This window comes from Homalodisca vitripennis, chromosome 3, assembly GCF_021130785.1.
Source record: "Homalodisca vitripennis isolate AUS2020 chromosome 3, UT_GWSS_2.1, whole genome shotgun sequence".
NCBI lineage: Eukaryota > Metazoa > Arthropoda > Insecta > Hemiptera > Cicadellidae > Homalodisca > Homalodisca vitripennis.
The window spans coordinates 54,985,518-55,000,431 of record NC_060209.1 but is presented as its reverse complement, the minus strand read 5'-3'; the positions used below and the strand labels follow the sequence as shown (position 1 = coordinate 55,000,431).

General features: G+C 34.2%; 1 protein-coding gene across 1 annotated transcript in view; it reads left to right on the top strand.

Moving 5' to 3' along the window:
- The window catches only part of LOC124358202 (nesprin-1-like), a 363,429-nt gene that overhangs the window by 133,255 nt on the left and 215,260 nt on the right, over window positions 1-14,914 (top strand). Inside the window, exons 27-37 of the mRNA XM_046810494.1 lie at window positions 512-730; window positions 1,336-1,603; window positions 2,664-2,920; window positions 3,669-3,948; window positions 5,246-5,496; window positions 6,224-6,346; window positions 6,559-6,753; window positions 7,457-7,656; window positions 8,765-9,029; window positions 9,968-10,260; window positions 11,500-14,713. Coding sequence (XP_046666450.1) covers window positions 512-730; window positions 1,336-1,603; window positions 2,664-2,920; window positions 3,669-3,948; window positions 5,246-5,496; window positions 6,224-6,346; window positions 6,559-6,753; window positions 7,457-7,656; window positions 8,765-9,029; window positions 9,968-10,260; window positions 11,500-14,713 — 5,565 coding nt within the window. The remainder of the gene's footprint in view (window positions 1-511; window positions 731-1,335; window positions 1,604-2,663; window positions 2,921-3,668; window positions 3,949-5,245; window positions 5,497-6,223; window positions 6,347-6,558; window positions 6,754-7,456; window positions 7,657-8,764; window positions 9,030-9,967; window positions 10,261-11,499; window positions 14,714-14,914) is intronic.

Sequence of the window (14,914 nt, the reverse complement as noted above, 5' to 3'; positions counted from 1 at the left end):
TGATTGTGTTGAGCTTTGACATTGGGTTGACATTTGGACATGAATCATTCGCTGTTAATATTAATGTTACTGAAACTGTTGAAGTCTGTTATAACTAAGGTCATTGTTTTTAAAATTACTATAGTATGAGAGTATGTCATAAAAAATAACAATTAATCAAATTTGACTCTTTTAAATATGCAATACAATACCCAACTAACTTTGGTTTACAATCAACATTAAACTTTATAACTCTTTTGAAACAATACCTCTGAAGGTCAGGACCAACTTAAAAAACTGTTATGTACATTCACATATTACATTCTTTACATTTCAAAATCCCATCTGGATAAAACTCAATTAAAGAGGAAGTGATTTGTAAATGGAGTTATTTAATTCACCAAATAAAATTGAGCATTGAACCTGTAATTAATAAAGTAAACATAGTAATGATTGTTCATGATAAAGTCATAGCTGATATCTACACTAAAAATTATGAAGGAGGTGTTGTAATCTATGATGTGGTTATTAGGGTATCTGCAGAGAGGTGGATGGCAAACGCGAGGAGATGAAGTGGTTGGTGCAGACTCTGGATGCTTTGTCCGCACATGCAGCAGACTCTCCTGAGGAGCAGAAGAAACTACAACAGCTGATTACCAGATACAAGAACCTCATTCCCACCATCGAGATGACTGTTACCAGAACCGAACTGTACACCAAGTGCTACTCATATCGCAAGGAAGTCAAAGAAGTGAGTTGGCAAAGCTTGGTGAACTATGAGTTTGTTAATGCTTATCCAAAAATTACAAAGCAGTCTGGATCTTGAAGGGTAGTAAAAAATTTCTTGAAACTTTAAGTGATACTTTGCCTTTCACAGTGATATTGGATATCAGAAGCATTTTGTCAGTTTGACATATTTTCAATTTCCAATATTGAGTTATATATAGCATCAGCTGAATGTAAAAGTAGCAACACTGTTAGTATCAATTGAGCAATTGTAACACTGGAAACGACACAAGGTCTTGATGGAAGGATTAAACAAGATAAGTTTATACTGTGGATATTCCAGTATTCAAACAGCTATATTTAGCATGCTGTTCAATTTTACATACCTTATATAGATATACAATAACTCTTACAATAGAAAGGGGCACTGACCATAATTGGTTTTAGTAAGAATATTTTCTTTCCTGCATGCTATTTCCCCTTTGAAAGCATATTGGTGTAATAATGTCCAATACAGATATAAATAAAACCTCATATTTATTTTGAAGAAATACAGTTTTATTATTTTGTTTCTTTTGAATGTATGATAAATAGCTCTGAGTTATCTCTAACTCATCGTGGTTCTTGCAGGTGTGTAATCTGCTGGAGCAGGTTTGTGAGAGTACTCTGCCTAAGCCTGAGACGCTGTCATCTGTTGACCAGCTGATCAGACAGCAGGAGACAGCTGTTGCTCAGCTAGATGCCCAGAGGGGCAACATTGTCAGCATGCTGCAACAGGGCAAAGACCTTAGCAAAGACAAGGCAGCACCTGAGTTTGTCAAGGAGCAAGTGAAAAGCCTGGAGACTGAATGGAACCAAGCCTACAACACCACTCTCGACAAGCTCAATCAGCTGAAAGGTGATAGTATAATCATTGTACATTAAAGATGAAGATTTTGCAACTTTTCAAAAAAACAACAAAAAATATAAGGAAGGTTTTATTTTTATCATTATTTCATACACAGACTGTAGGCATGTGGAAGTGTGACTATAAAACAGAAAAAGAGGAAAAGTGGTTACAGTAAGAGAGAAATAGTTCTACTGAAAAGTGCTCAAATCACAGGGCTGTAAGTCTAGTGCCTTAGACTAAGTAAAAATTGTCTGTTATATTCATAATAGAGTAAAAAAAGGTGATAATGTCTGCTAATTTCATAACAGAACACGTAGCAAAGGCTTCACTTTACTCTAGTGACTTGTCTATAAAACAATATTTTATCCCATATTCAGGTTTTTTTAAACTAGTGTGAGAAGTTATTTTTGAACGACCATCTTTATTTGTTTTCATTACATTATCTTGTTTTGCTAACTAATTTGAAAAACAATTTAATTATTAATATTAAATTGTTAATTTAGTATTTCAAAATTACAATGACTTAATTGGATTTCGGAATCTATGATCTGAAAATTTGTGAGAATTCTCACAATATATTGGTGATTCTTGTAGCCAATGATCACCAATATTTTGATTCTTTGTGACCAAGTATGTAGCCTCAACAATCTGTTTTGGCCATTTCAAAAAGTAAATCGCTACTATGTTTCTTTAGTTATGTCCAAAATTAAGTACTTGAACATAATTGTAGATTGTCATAAAAAACCAGAAAAAACTTAAATTAAATTAAATATCTCTGAACTGCAAAGAGAACAATATCTTATTTAGTATGGAGATAACATTGATGATTTACTTTTCTAATCTTCAGATTTCTCTTTAAACTCAATAAAAACACTTTGCAACAATACTCTTGTGGCAATTTCATCCAATATAACCTTCTCAATACGCTGTTATTTGAAATAACATATTATTTGAATAAGAAATGAAAAAAAATATTTCTTCATCTGAAAAATCTTTAAAGAAGTCCACACTTTTCTTAATGATTGAAAGTAATTACTTATTTAAATCCTTGCATTGTGTAATGTTCCAGGCACTCAGAAGGTCTGGCTGACATACCAGGAACAGAAGACTGAGATCCTAGCGCTACTGGAGCGGGCAGAGGAAGAGTTGCGACAGGTCGGTGGAGGAGCATCGTCACGTCACGTGGCTGAGGAACTGAGATCCAAGCAAGAATTAAGCGTGGCACTGCGTGAGGCTACTGAGAACATGTTGCGACGACTGCGAGATTTGGGATCCAATCTGGTGGCAGTGGCTGCTCCCGAAAAGAAACCAATCATCACCAAAGAGGTATAATTGAAGAAAACAGCAACAGTCTGTATAGGAAACTTAGGAAACAAGGAGTTGTCGATGTGTATATTGTGGAAAAGAAAATTTTGTGGATCGTCTAAAAATCTGTTGACGCAAAACAGCCAATGGTGGCCTAAAATGGCCACCAACTTGATTTAATGGTTTAATATCCATTTTAATGGAAGAACACTGTATTTTTAATTGCAAGATTTGGATGACTCACTCTTAACTGGTACACTCTATGAATATGTGGTATCGTATATGATTTCTCAAGCAAAAAATATGTAGGCCTATAAAATACTGTAGTTTGCACTTTATTATTTCTAATAATCTGTAGTAAATTATATTATATAGAAAACTTTTAAATAATATATTTAATATTTTTATTTTGAGTCTCAAAATTTAATTTGGTGTTATTAAATGTAAAAGCTTTTATTACAGACACTACAATAATCTGAAAAGCAGATGAACTACCTGTGTATAAATTTTACACCTGAGAGTTTGACATTATTTATAGGATTGTTGAATGCAATGCAACATCTAAACATATGAATCAATTCTGTGGGCACCTAAATTCAAACAAGCGGGTGGCAGACTTTAAAACAATCAATAATCCTCTTTCATTTATTTAGATTTATTATACTCGTAATTATGAACATGTAATTGAAGTAATTTTTAATGCTACTTAATGTAGAATTTCATTAATAGAAAATAACCATCAGTACTTTGATATCCCTATTCATAACAGGTAGCGGAGATAGGGGAGAGACTGGAAGTGACTTTGCAACAAGTTCAGGAGAGAGTGGTTGTGCTGGAAAAGTTAGCGGCTCGCTGGAGCACTTTGCAGGCAGAAGTGGCTGGAGTGAAAGCATGGAGTGTGGAGGCTCCAGTTGCTGTTCAGAGCTTGCAGACTTTAGAGGCCTCCCCACAAGACAAGCTGAGCAAGGCTCAACTCTTGCAGCAGCAGTTGGATCAACGTGAGAAACTTATACAGACACTCGACAAGGAAGCTCAAGACCTAGTGAGAGGTGAGTGTTTGGCCTTTATTGATCTTAGGTTTCCAGCAGTAAGATATAACAAGAAGATTGAGGAGCTGTTTGGCTTTAGCTACATTAAAGTTCCGGTGTGATAAGTACATGGATATAATTTGTGTTAACCTTTTAAACCCCTTTTGTAAAAATAGCATCAACTCCCGACATTTGTATAGGGCGTATAGGCACGTTTTACTATTCTACTTGCCACCTATGTTACCAAATGCTTTGAAATTCCTCAAGTCTTGTATACAAAGATGTATTTCATTAAAATATATTAGTTCGTAAAGCTTTGAATATTCTGCTTTGCTTCATGTTTTTAGGTTAAAACGGTATAAAGTACAGTAGCTAAATTTTATTTAGTTTTTTATTTTATTTAAAAATGAGTAAAAGGAATTGTTTTAAGTCTCCCATAAGCAAAAATATACCAATTAGTAACTTAGTTGCAAATGGCATGGATGTGGGCAATAATGACGATCTGACTATCTTGACATTTCTGAAAACGTTTTCTACTGGTGTAAGTATTGTATCAAACAGTTTTTTGAATTTTTAATTATATGCTATAAAAAAGTTTAACTATTTTATCAGAAATAACATACTTTTATTTTCAGTACTACTAATTTCAAAACTTGTATTACATTAACTTGCACAGAAATGGAAAAAAGGAAAAATGGCATGTCCTTAAAAAAATTTATTTTACTCAACTTGTGAATAAAGTAGGCCAATAACTTTTGTTTCCTTAGATTATAAATTAAATTTAACATAAAATGATTATATATTTCTGTGCCAAATATTTTTTAGCTGTATAGTTGTTATCTACAAACTTGAAATTTAAACATTTAAATTTATTTTATACATATAAATATTTTTTTAAATAATTTTCAGGATGTTACATATTTAGTTTTTTTTCATATTTCTGTACACTACAATTTAATTAGAAGTAAAACTAAAAATAAATAGCTTGATAACTTAATACAAAGCCTAGTTATGAGTAGTTTTCAAAACTCGTATATTTTGTCTAAAAATGGGATTTTTGGGACATTACCTGATATAATGACCTGGTTTAAAAGGTTTAGTGATTATTGTTGTCAATATTTTGCTGTACTTTACCAACTTGTCCCATTACTTTGCTTTTAAAATTCTCAGCATTTACAAAACTTTTAATAAATAAATAGTTAAATTATTCAAAAGTATTCTAATACTTACTTATGTACAATTAATTTCCCCATCTATCTGTGCTGAAGCGTTATCTTTCCTCCAATTGACATCAGTAACCAAGAAATGATTGTGGCAGGTGGTGACAACGAGGAGGCCCAGCAGCTGAAGGCAGAGTTGGCTGTGCTGCAACAGTCAGTAGCGGAGCTGAAGCAGCAGATCGCTGGCCAGGACACGGCACTCAAGCGACAGTCTGCACTCTGGCAGCAGTATCAGGAACAGGTGGATCAGTTACGGCCTTGGCTGGAGCAAGCAGAGCTGAAGGTCAACATGGGGACCGCCAAGCCTTCTTCTCTTGGTGACGCTAGGGATCAGCTGAGGACCATCAGGGTACTGATTGACAATCTTTATTGTATGGAGAATTTACATTTTATATGTTACCTACTACAAAACAGTTTTACATAAATATAAAACACAATAATTCAGGTACATGTAATTTATGTTCTACAGTACTGTGCAGCCATTAAATACTATAATCAACAGCTTCAGGATAAAGTAATATATTACAAACATACAACTATTTATAGTAGACACATATATTTTATCACTTTAATGTTTAATATCCATGAACATTGTTAATAGTCCATTACACACTGTATTGTATTATCTTGATATACCACAAAAAAACGTTCCGTTTTATAAATACAAGCCAATCAGTGTAAAATAATTATTCATATATTGAAAGAATAAAACTGATTGTTCCTGTCTATTGTGTAAACATATTTAAAGGTTTTAAATTGAATTATTTAATTCTGGTCAGGTAACCAGAAACCAGCAGGTCTACCATGCTGGAAGTAAGAAATTATTTATATATTTATTTATTTATACCTTATTGTCAGTTTTTAATTAAATTAATGATTCAATTTATTTTACTATGAGTGTTATATAGTTCTAGAATAGTTATATTATTCAACAGTATAGCTTTTTAATTGGTGATGGAAAAATTTTAATAGCAAAGTATCTATTTTAATCTGAAAAGTTGACATACTACATATATACTGCAGAAGATATGACTGCAATTTTAAATTATTGTTAGTCATTGTTCTCTGTTGTACAGATATTCGAGGAAGAGTGTGTGGAGAACCACAAGGTATTGGAGATGTTGTACACTCTGGTGCAAGAACTGCCTCCAACCTCAGCAGCTCAGGACACTGCCAGTGCTCTGCAGAGTCGGTGGCAGGTTAGTTTTGCTCACACTTATAATTTATTTTATTTGGTTCATTTTGGTAAATGTTTAAGTATTTGAAACTAAGAAATGAACAAGAGGAAAACTGTTAAAACAATTATACAATCATAAATTAATTTATTTTTGCAAATGAAATGTTTAATTATGAAATGAAAGAAGTGTGGTATCAATGTAGTCCAACTACAATGTAACTTATTATTATGAAGGCGGTGCAAGCTGCAGCAGCACAGAGAGCAGCCAAGATGCAAAGACTGGTGGAGTTGTGGGACGAGATGGAGGACACAGCTCACCAGATGGAGTTATGGTTGGCTAAGCCAGAGTTTGCTGAAATACTCAATTCTGACATCAGCCCTAACTCCCTGAGTGAGGAAGAGCTGCGTAAACAGTTGGAGCAGCTCAAGGTCAGTGTTGTTGGTGCTTTAGGTTAAGTGCATGATATCTGAGCCTCAAAATGTTGTCCTATGTTACACAGATTTTAATGTGTGCCTAATTTGTGACACGGCATACATCCGATCCAGTCTTCAGACTGACAGAATTGGAAGATGTTAAACCTTTGCTGTTCAATTGAGTATATAAAATCAAAAGCAGAAACAAAGTTGTGTCTTATCTAGTTTAATTATTGTAACATGCATACAAATATTTATTTTGTTATTTATTATTTAAATGTTGAGTATCATTAAATTCTGGAATGTGTATGTGAGTGTGTTTTTGTATGTATGTGTGTATGTATGTATGTGTATATCCATCATGATTTTAGTAGCTTTAAAATTTGTATATGACTTGTTATTTAGTTTTGTGAAGTATATTGTTATTTTATACCGATATTGATCAATGTTAATTTCATAATAATACAATGTCATATCTATGCTTTGGTCGGTAGTACTTGTAGTATAAATTTTGAAGAGGTCTAAGGGAAGGGGTGGCTTATTTGAGATATGGGCTCTAAAAATTCAAAATAATCTGCAATTTTTGAATTAAAACAAATTAAAAGGCACACAAATGAAAATATTTTAATTTTATCAAATATTTTAGTCGGTTTTTGTAACCCGGCCATCAAAATTTTGAATTTAAATAACTATTTGAAAGTACTATGTGTTATGCTAGGTGATGAGTGAAGACTTGACAACAGCCCAAGCTGACATGGCATCACTGAACCAAACAGCTGATCTGATCTCACAGAGCATTGCACTGGAGGGTGCCACAGCCCTCAAGAACCGTATCCAAGAGCTAAAAGCCAACAGTGCCAAGCTATCTGATGCCATCAGACAGAGAGCTAACCTGCTATCTGATGCTCTGGCTGCCAGGTAACAACCCTTCATTGAAATTATAGATATACATATTATAAACAATACAACAACTTTCTTCTCTGTTTCATTATTTACAATTGGTGATTGAGGACTAAAGCAATAGTTCTTAGCTAATAGTGACTGTCTAGGGCTGTGTTTAAGTAATCTTCATTAACCAAACTGTTATGAGAATCTCCTCATTCATCACATCAGGTTGTGGTTGATAAATTGAGTCCACAACCTAAATGCCAAAAGTTACTGCTGAATGCCTAACTCACAAAAATGCATCCAGAAAAATCTAAAATTTATAAATTTTCCTTATCATTATTACAAATAATTCCAGCCATACTGACTGAACCAAAGCCAATATAGAAAACAAAAGAAAACTTACAGTAGTAAGTTCAAAAACACAATTAACCCTTTGAGTGGTGAGTGTTCAATAGTGCTGCCACCAGGTATTTGCTGTGCACAGAGCTGCTCCACATCAGCATATTTGTAGCATGCTTCTTGTCTATCATGATTAACTTCAGCAACATCTTCATTTATCTGCTATTAAACTCGTAAATTAAGTCCACATCTCGATCATCATCATTCTCAGAAAAGTTACACACTGCTGATGCCTAACTCACAACACAGCATCTGGACAAATGGACAAATCTAAAATTGATCAAACGTCCTTATCATTATTATAAATAATCTCTGCCATACCAACTGACCACAATCAAAATAGAACATTATAAAAAAATTACATTAAGTATTTCAAAACGCAATAGAAAAAAAAACTAGAAAACAATGACATTCTGTTTATAACGTTCAGATAAAAAAAGTGAATAATAAAAGAAGTGAAAGTGATAACATGAACGTGGCAGTGAAGGGGTTTACATCATAAAGCCCCATTTGCTTAGATTTTTTAACTTTTATACATGCTTAACCTTATGATTTAGTGTTTGACACCTAAAGAAGGGAGCAGATATCATCATCATTTCATACCATCATAGAAAACATAATTTTATTAGAAATTCTCAAAATATTTTTTATAAATTAAAAAAATTTGTATTAACAAGTAAGTTTGAGTAAACATGGAAGAGCTTCTATTAATTAAAAAAAAACTTTGTATTGTGTGCAGACAAGAGTTTAGTGCGTACATGGGCAAGTTTGGAGAGTGGTTGACAGTAATGGAATCCAATACGGCGGAAGCAGGAGACATGATCCCAGCTGACCAGACAGAAGCTAGGGTGCAGACTCTGCACGCACTGCAGCAGGAACACTTGGAGAAGCTGCCAGTCTTCCAGGCCATCTATGACAATGTGAAGAAGCTGACCAGCAGTGCTCACCCACAGGAGGCTGAGCGACTCAACCAAGCGTTCACTACGACTGCTGCCAGATACCGGGTACGCTTATTATGATGTGTCTACTTATTTAATATTTTTCTTGATCTTTAAGACTTGTTACCTTAGCAAGGCTACTTGGTAAATAAGGTATTTCATAGTAGTCTTGAATAGCTATACAAAGATAGTATTGATAAATCTTTGCAATGACACAGAGTTGAAAGAACACAGCATTTGAGCATTCTGTCAAATGAATTAGTATTTTATGTGTAGCACTAGTTTTTGCATCTATAAAATAGGCAGTATAATTTGATCTTTATTTGAACAGAATCGCTTTCATGATAGCAACCTATTCATATTGGTGTATATGTGGTAATACAAGGGAGCCAAATTTAGAGAATATGGAAGATTTGGATAATGTTTAACCCTAAATCTTTCAACTACAGGGTTACGACTCCAGATGAATCAACTGCTGGATTTTTAGGAAATGACTTTTGGATCCAATTAGCAACCTTCATTATTCAATCATATAATGAATGCTGTCTAAATAACTGCAACTGTGTTGTTATTTCCCAAATAACCTATGATTATTCTATAAACATTGATAAAAAGTTCTATAAGCATACATATTGAAAAACAGCCTTTGCATTTTTGGTGCACACATTGCTCTAGCAACCCAATTGGGCTGTTATTTGACTTTGGTTATCTTATAAATTGAATCCAGGTTGCATGATCAAACTATAACATTCTTATTAATTTTACTGAAAAAAAGTTAATTAGAAAATCATGTTTGCAATACCTCACAAAATTGTTTGGAATGATTCCAGTTTTTTTTTTTTTTTTTTTTTTTTTTTTTTTGAGAAATTTACTTGTCATGTACGGTTTAAACAAGTATGAAATATAAAGTAATAATCTAATATGGTTCAAATGTATCAGTTCCTTCAAAATATACTACTAGAATTTTTGTCAATATGTTTATAATTCATCTTTTTGTTATGTAGGATCTAGAAGACAAACTGAGAAGCAAGAGGCAGGCACTAGAAAAGTGGGGAGAGCTACGCAACTGGAGCAAGGGAGTGCTAGAGCAGATGGAACATCTGAAGTACCAGCTGGAGTCAAACCAACCTCTAGATCAACTGGAACTGGAACTAGACAAACTTCGAGCTGAGGTAGAGGATTGGGAGGCCACAGCACGAGGTGTGGATCTGTTGTGTGAACAGAGTGCCACAGAAGTCACCGGCAAGAGTGCAAAGTCCACCCTGCATGAGCTTACAACTAAACTGGAGATGTTGAGGTAATTTTCTTACATTTATAAACCGTCTAGTGTCTTCTGTACTCATAAACATACAAACATAAAACATTGTACAGTGACACGGGCATTAAAACTGAACTTTTTGATGCAATCAGTAGCTCTTTATCACCTCAGGAGTCAGTGAAAATATTAAATATAAGCATAGTTTGATGTGCATATTGTTTTAAAGGTCTTAATTAGTAAAGAAATAAAGAAGACACTTCAAATACTAACTCTGTACTACATTTACCTAAAATACAATGAAAGATCAGGTTTAGCCAATCATAATGGCTAATTCATTGATGGCAGTTTTTGAAGAAGAGACCGTTTTATAGTTGGAGTCAAATTTAACAGCTACATTGTCCTGATATTTGTCATAAATTTTGTTTATCAGATTAATTAAAATTGCATCATGGTCTGTGGAAATAAAAGGAACTATATTGCATGACAAAACTTATTTTCTATGTTGTCGAAGGATGTTGAGCATATTTTTTACAAATTTTTTATTTGTATTTACATCAAAATTAATATTTATGTCCCCACCAACTATGGTATATGTACATGATACAGTACAAGGATGGTCTGAAAAATATTTAACTTCCTTTTGCTGGCTAATTTTTATGCGACCAGCCATCTTAGATGATATATCGAACTGGAGGGACGAACCTTCTAAGATTCTTGCAAAGCATTGTCTAGGCTCTGATAAGACATTGAAGTACTGCATTCTGTTTTGTATGATAATACAAGCGCTTATGTGGTATTTCACTATGACTGTCTTGAGCGAAGAGAGTGCAATAACTTTTCCTAGAAATTTGGATATTCTGCTTCAAAGACAATCGCTATCATATTTTCATTTGACATGTTATACTTTAAATTGTATATGCAATGAACTAAGAAACAGAATAACATCCAAGCTTTCTAATTCACACTGTGTTGAACGTTTCTTTCACAAATTATCAACAGTTTTTGGTTTATGATCTGTTATTGAAGATGGCTCTCTATACAAAGGCCAACATTTTTCAAGAATATAACTGTTTGAACAATTATTTGACGTGGTGTGAATCACAAAACGTAGATGTGAGTTATGGAACTAGCCATTTAAACAAACTAAGAAGGAAGATTAATTCATTAGTGTATTTACAAAACATAGTTGTGGTTTGTGTGATTTAAAACCATACGAACCTAAGATTCCAAGAACTCAGAGTTTAAACGTTTTTTGCTAAAGAATTTTTTTATTTTCAGGGCACAGCTGTATTCGAAGAAAGAGCTCCAAGCAAAAATTGGAGTGCAATGGGAAAATTTTCAAGAAAACCAGCAAAAATTATCTCACTGTCTTTTAGCAACTCAAGGAAAGATCCAAGAGATAGTCTCTCATGCAAATAGTTGCCAGAAACTACCAGCTGCCATCAAGGAACTTGATGTCTTGTGGGAGGCCCATAATGCTACTAGAAGTGCCAAAGATGCATTGACTTCCCAAGGTAAAGCTTTAATGGTGGAAGATGAAAAGAACGTTAATACTATCCAGAATATTCTTTCCTCCATCGATGCTAATTGGGACAAGGTTAATGATATCATTAAGGTTAACAGAGACAATCTGTCTGCCATAAACTCAGCTGCACAAAAGTTCAATCAGGCAAAAGATAAATTGTATGTTGCCATTAAAACCTCTGAGCAGAAACCAAAGCCTGAAGATGAACTGGCTAACGATGTGACACAAGCAACAATTGCATATGAAAAAAGCAAGAAAGCACTAGATGCCTTGAAGAAATCCAAGTCATCTCTAGATCAGATGGATGCTAAAGAACAGGATATTGTCAAACAATCTGAAGACTTAGAACATTTTAGTGTATCTGATATACAGAAACAATTGGCATCTGCACACCAGGATTGGCAAAAGGCACAGGATAACCAAAACCAGCAAGTTCAAGCTGCAGAAGCTGAAGTGGTCATTTGGAAGCAGATTGACGAGGCTAAGAATGATCTTCTGCAGTGGCTCGGTGAAAACAATTCAGCCATGACAGATGCAACTGAAAATGTTACGGATAGTGAAATGAGTAAAACCCATTTAGCAGCATACAAAAATGACTTAGAGAGTAAGCAAAATTTATTTTCCAACATAAAAGCAAAACGTGCCCAACTTGTTAAATTGCATAATGGGAAAACAATTCCTACTCTGGTATCCCTAGAAAACTTATTAGATGAGGAATTTTCAGATCTAGCTAACCTTGCAAAAAAACTTGAAGATGTTACAAATACCTTCGGGCAGAGTGAGAAAGCAATAAAAGACAATATCAAAATTGCAGGTGATAAAGTTGGAAAAATTCGTGAGAAGTTAATGAAATGCGATAATTTGACTGGAGAAAACGTGAAAATCCTGGAGAGACTAAAGACTTGTCAAGGATTAAAAGCAGAATTGAACAATCTAAATTCTGATATGGATAGTATCAATACATCTGTTGAAGAGTTAAAAACCAACTTCCCATCATTTGGTGATTCACCCATTGTCAAAGAACTCAGTGGTTTGAACAAACGCTATTCAGGTGTAGTGTCACATGCCAATAAAGTAGAGAAAACTCTCCTTACTTTCCTGACAAAATATCATAAAGAAAAACTTTCTGCATTACAAAGAAGTATAGTGACATACAGAGAAAAAATCCAATGGTGTCGTCCTGAACCTGGCAGTGATAAATACAATTTGGAAGCTAAAGTTGCATCTCTTCAGGATCTTGAGTCAGGTTTGACTGATTGTGAAAATAAGAAAATGGAACTTGATGGATCTTTTGAAATGCTGCTAAAAGTTGAGGGAGATGTAAACATCCAGGAACTAAAAGGGGAGAGGGATCAAGTGGAAAAAGAGTTAGCGGCACTCAAGGTAAATTTCAGTGACACGAAGAATGATCTAGATGCCAGCTTAGCTCTCTGGCACAAGTATGAACAAAAATCAGAGAGTATGGCATCATGGCTTAAAGATATTGAGGGTCAAGTGAGAACTCAAGGTAGTGCACAAACTGATTTGTCTACAGTGCCAAAAAAAGTTCAAGAAATGGTAGTATTCAAAGGACAAATCGAGAATATGGAACCCGAACTTAAAGAAGTTGAAAAACTGGGAGAAGCAATGATGAAACAATGTCCAGAATCAAGGGTTGGTCACTATGTTGGTCAGTTAGCAGCAAGGTATCAAGCTGTCACAAAGTTTGTCAGTACGTACATTGATAGGCTTCAGGCTCTGAACAAAAACCATGGGCTATACAACAATGCTGTGAAAAAAGCAGAAGCATGGTTAGATGAAGCCAATTTAAAATTATCAAATTTTGATGAAGCTATAAAATCTGGATCTAAACCTATCTTGTATGTAGAAAAGTTAGAAGAAATAAAGATGTTTATTCGCTCGAGAGAAGCTGGTCAGGTACTTTTGAGCAAAGCAGTGGAACAAGGAGAAGCTCTGTTTCCTGAAATAACACCAGCAAATAGAGAAACTGTTCGTACACAACTGAGAAGTCTCAGAGATGCTTCTGAAGCTCTGATTGATAAAGCAAATGCCATCACTAAGAGATTGGAAGGTATGCTGATGCAACGTTCATCGTTTGATGATAGTTATGGTAAAGTGACTCAATGGGTGTCTGATATTGACAAAAAAATTGGGGACAAACTGGAATTAAAGTCAACATTACCTGATAAGAAAATCACTCTTAATGGCTATAGAACTTTGGCTCAAGATATAAGTTCACATCAGACAATTTTCAAACAGCTCCAAGATAAAATTGCAGTATTATCCGACTCAGAAGCTAGTAGCAAATTTGATGATATTATGAATGATTACAAAAAAGTAATGAAGAAAGTTGAAGACCGGGTGTCAGTGTCTGAAAAACATGTGATTGATCATGAAACATATGTTCAAGCATTGGAAAAATTCAGAGATTTCTTGAATATTCTAGTTGCTGAAGAAGGGAAATCTGATAAAGACAGCACTGATGCACAGTTAGGGATCTTGGAGGATTTATTACTACAAAAAGAAGAGGGGGACAAACTTTTGGATATATGCGATGAAAAACTAAAGACTGTGGTTCAACAGACTGCAAAACCAGGCCATGCTTTTCTTATTGGGGAGCTTGAAGAACAAAAGAAAAATTGGGCAGCTTTTCTTTCAAGATGTAATGAGAATGTTAACAAACTAAGACAGCTGTGTAGCAGATGGACACAGTTTGAAGAAAAACTGGATAATATTAATTCTTGGTTAAAGCAGAAGGAAAGTCAGGTAAAGGATCAAAGTCTTAGAAGTACTCAAGAAGCTAAGCAACAACACTTGGATAAATTAAAGAGCTTGGAAGAAGAAATTGTCAAGAAATCTGATGATGTATCTGCTTTGCATGCTGAAGTAGCCGAAGCAAACCCTGAACTCATTGACAGAGTGTCCAAGACATCAACAAGATACCAAGCCTTAAAAAATCAAACAAAGGTAATAAACCTAAGTTAATTTTAAAATAAATTATTTTATTAGCAAGCTGTTTAGTATTAACATGTGTTGTTAAAATTGCATGTAAAAGTCCTGTATGAATAATTTTTGAATCTGTAAAGGTAGCAAAAGGAACAGAGAAAACTTTCCATTCAGCATTCACAAGAGGTTTCTTTTGTGCACTTTATAATGACTAATATCAGG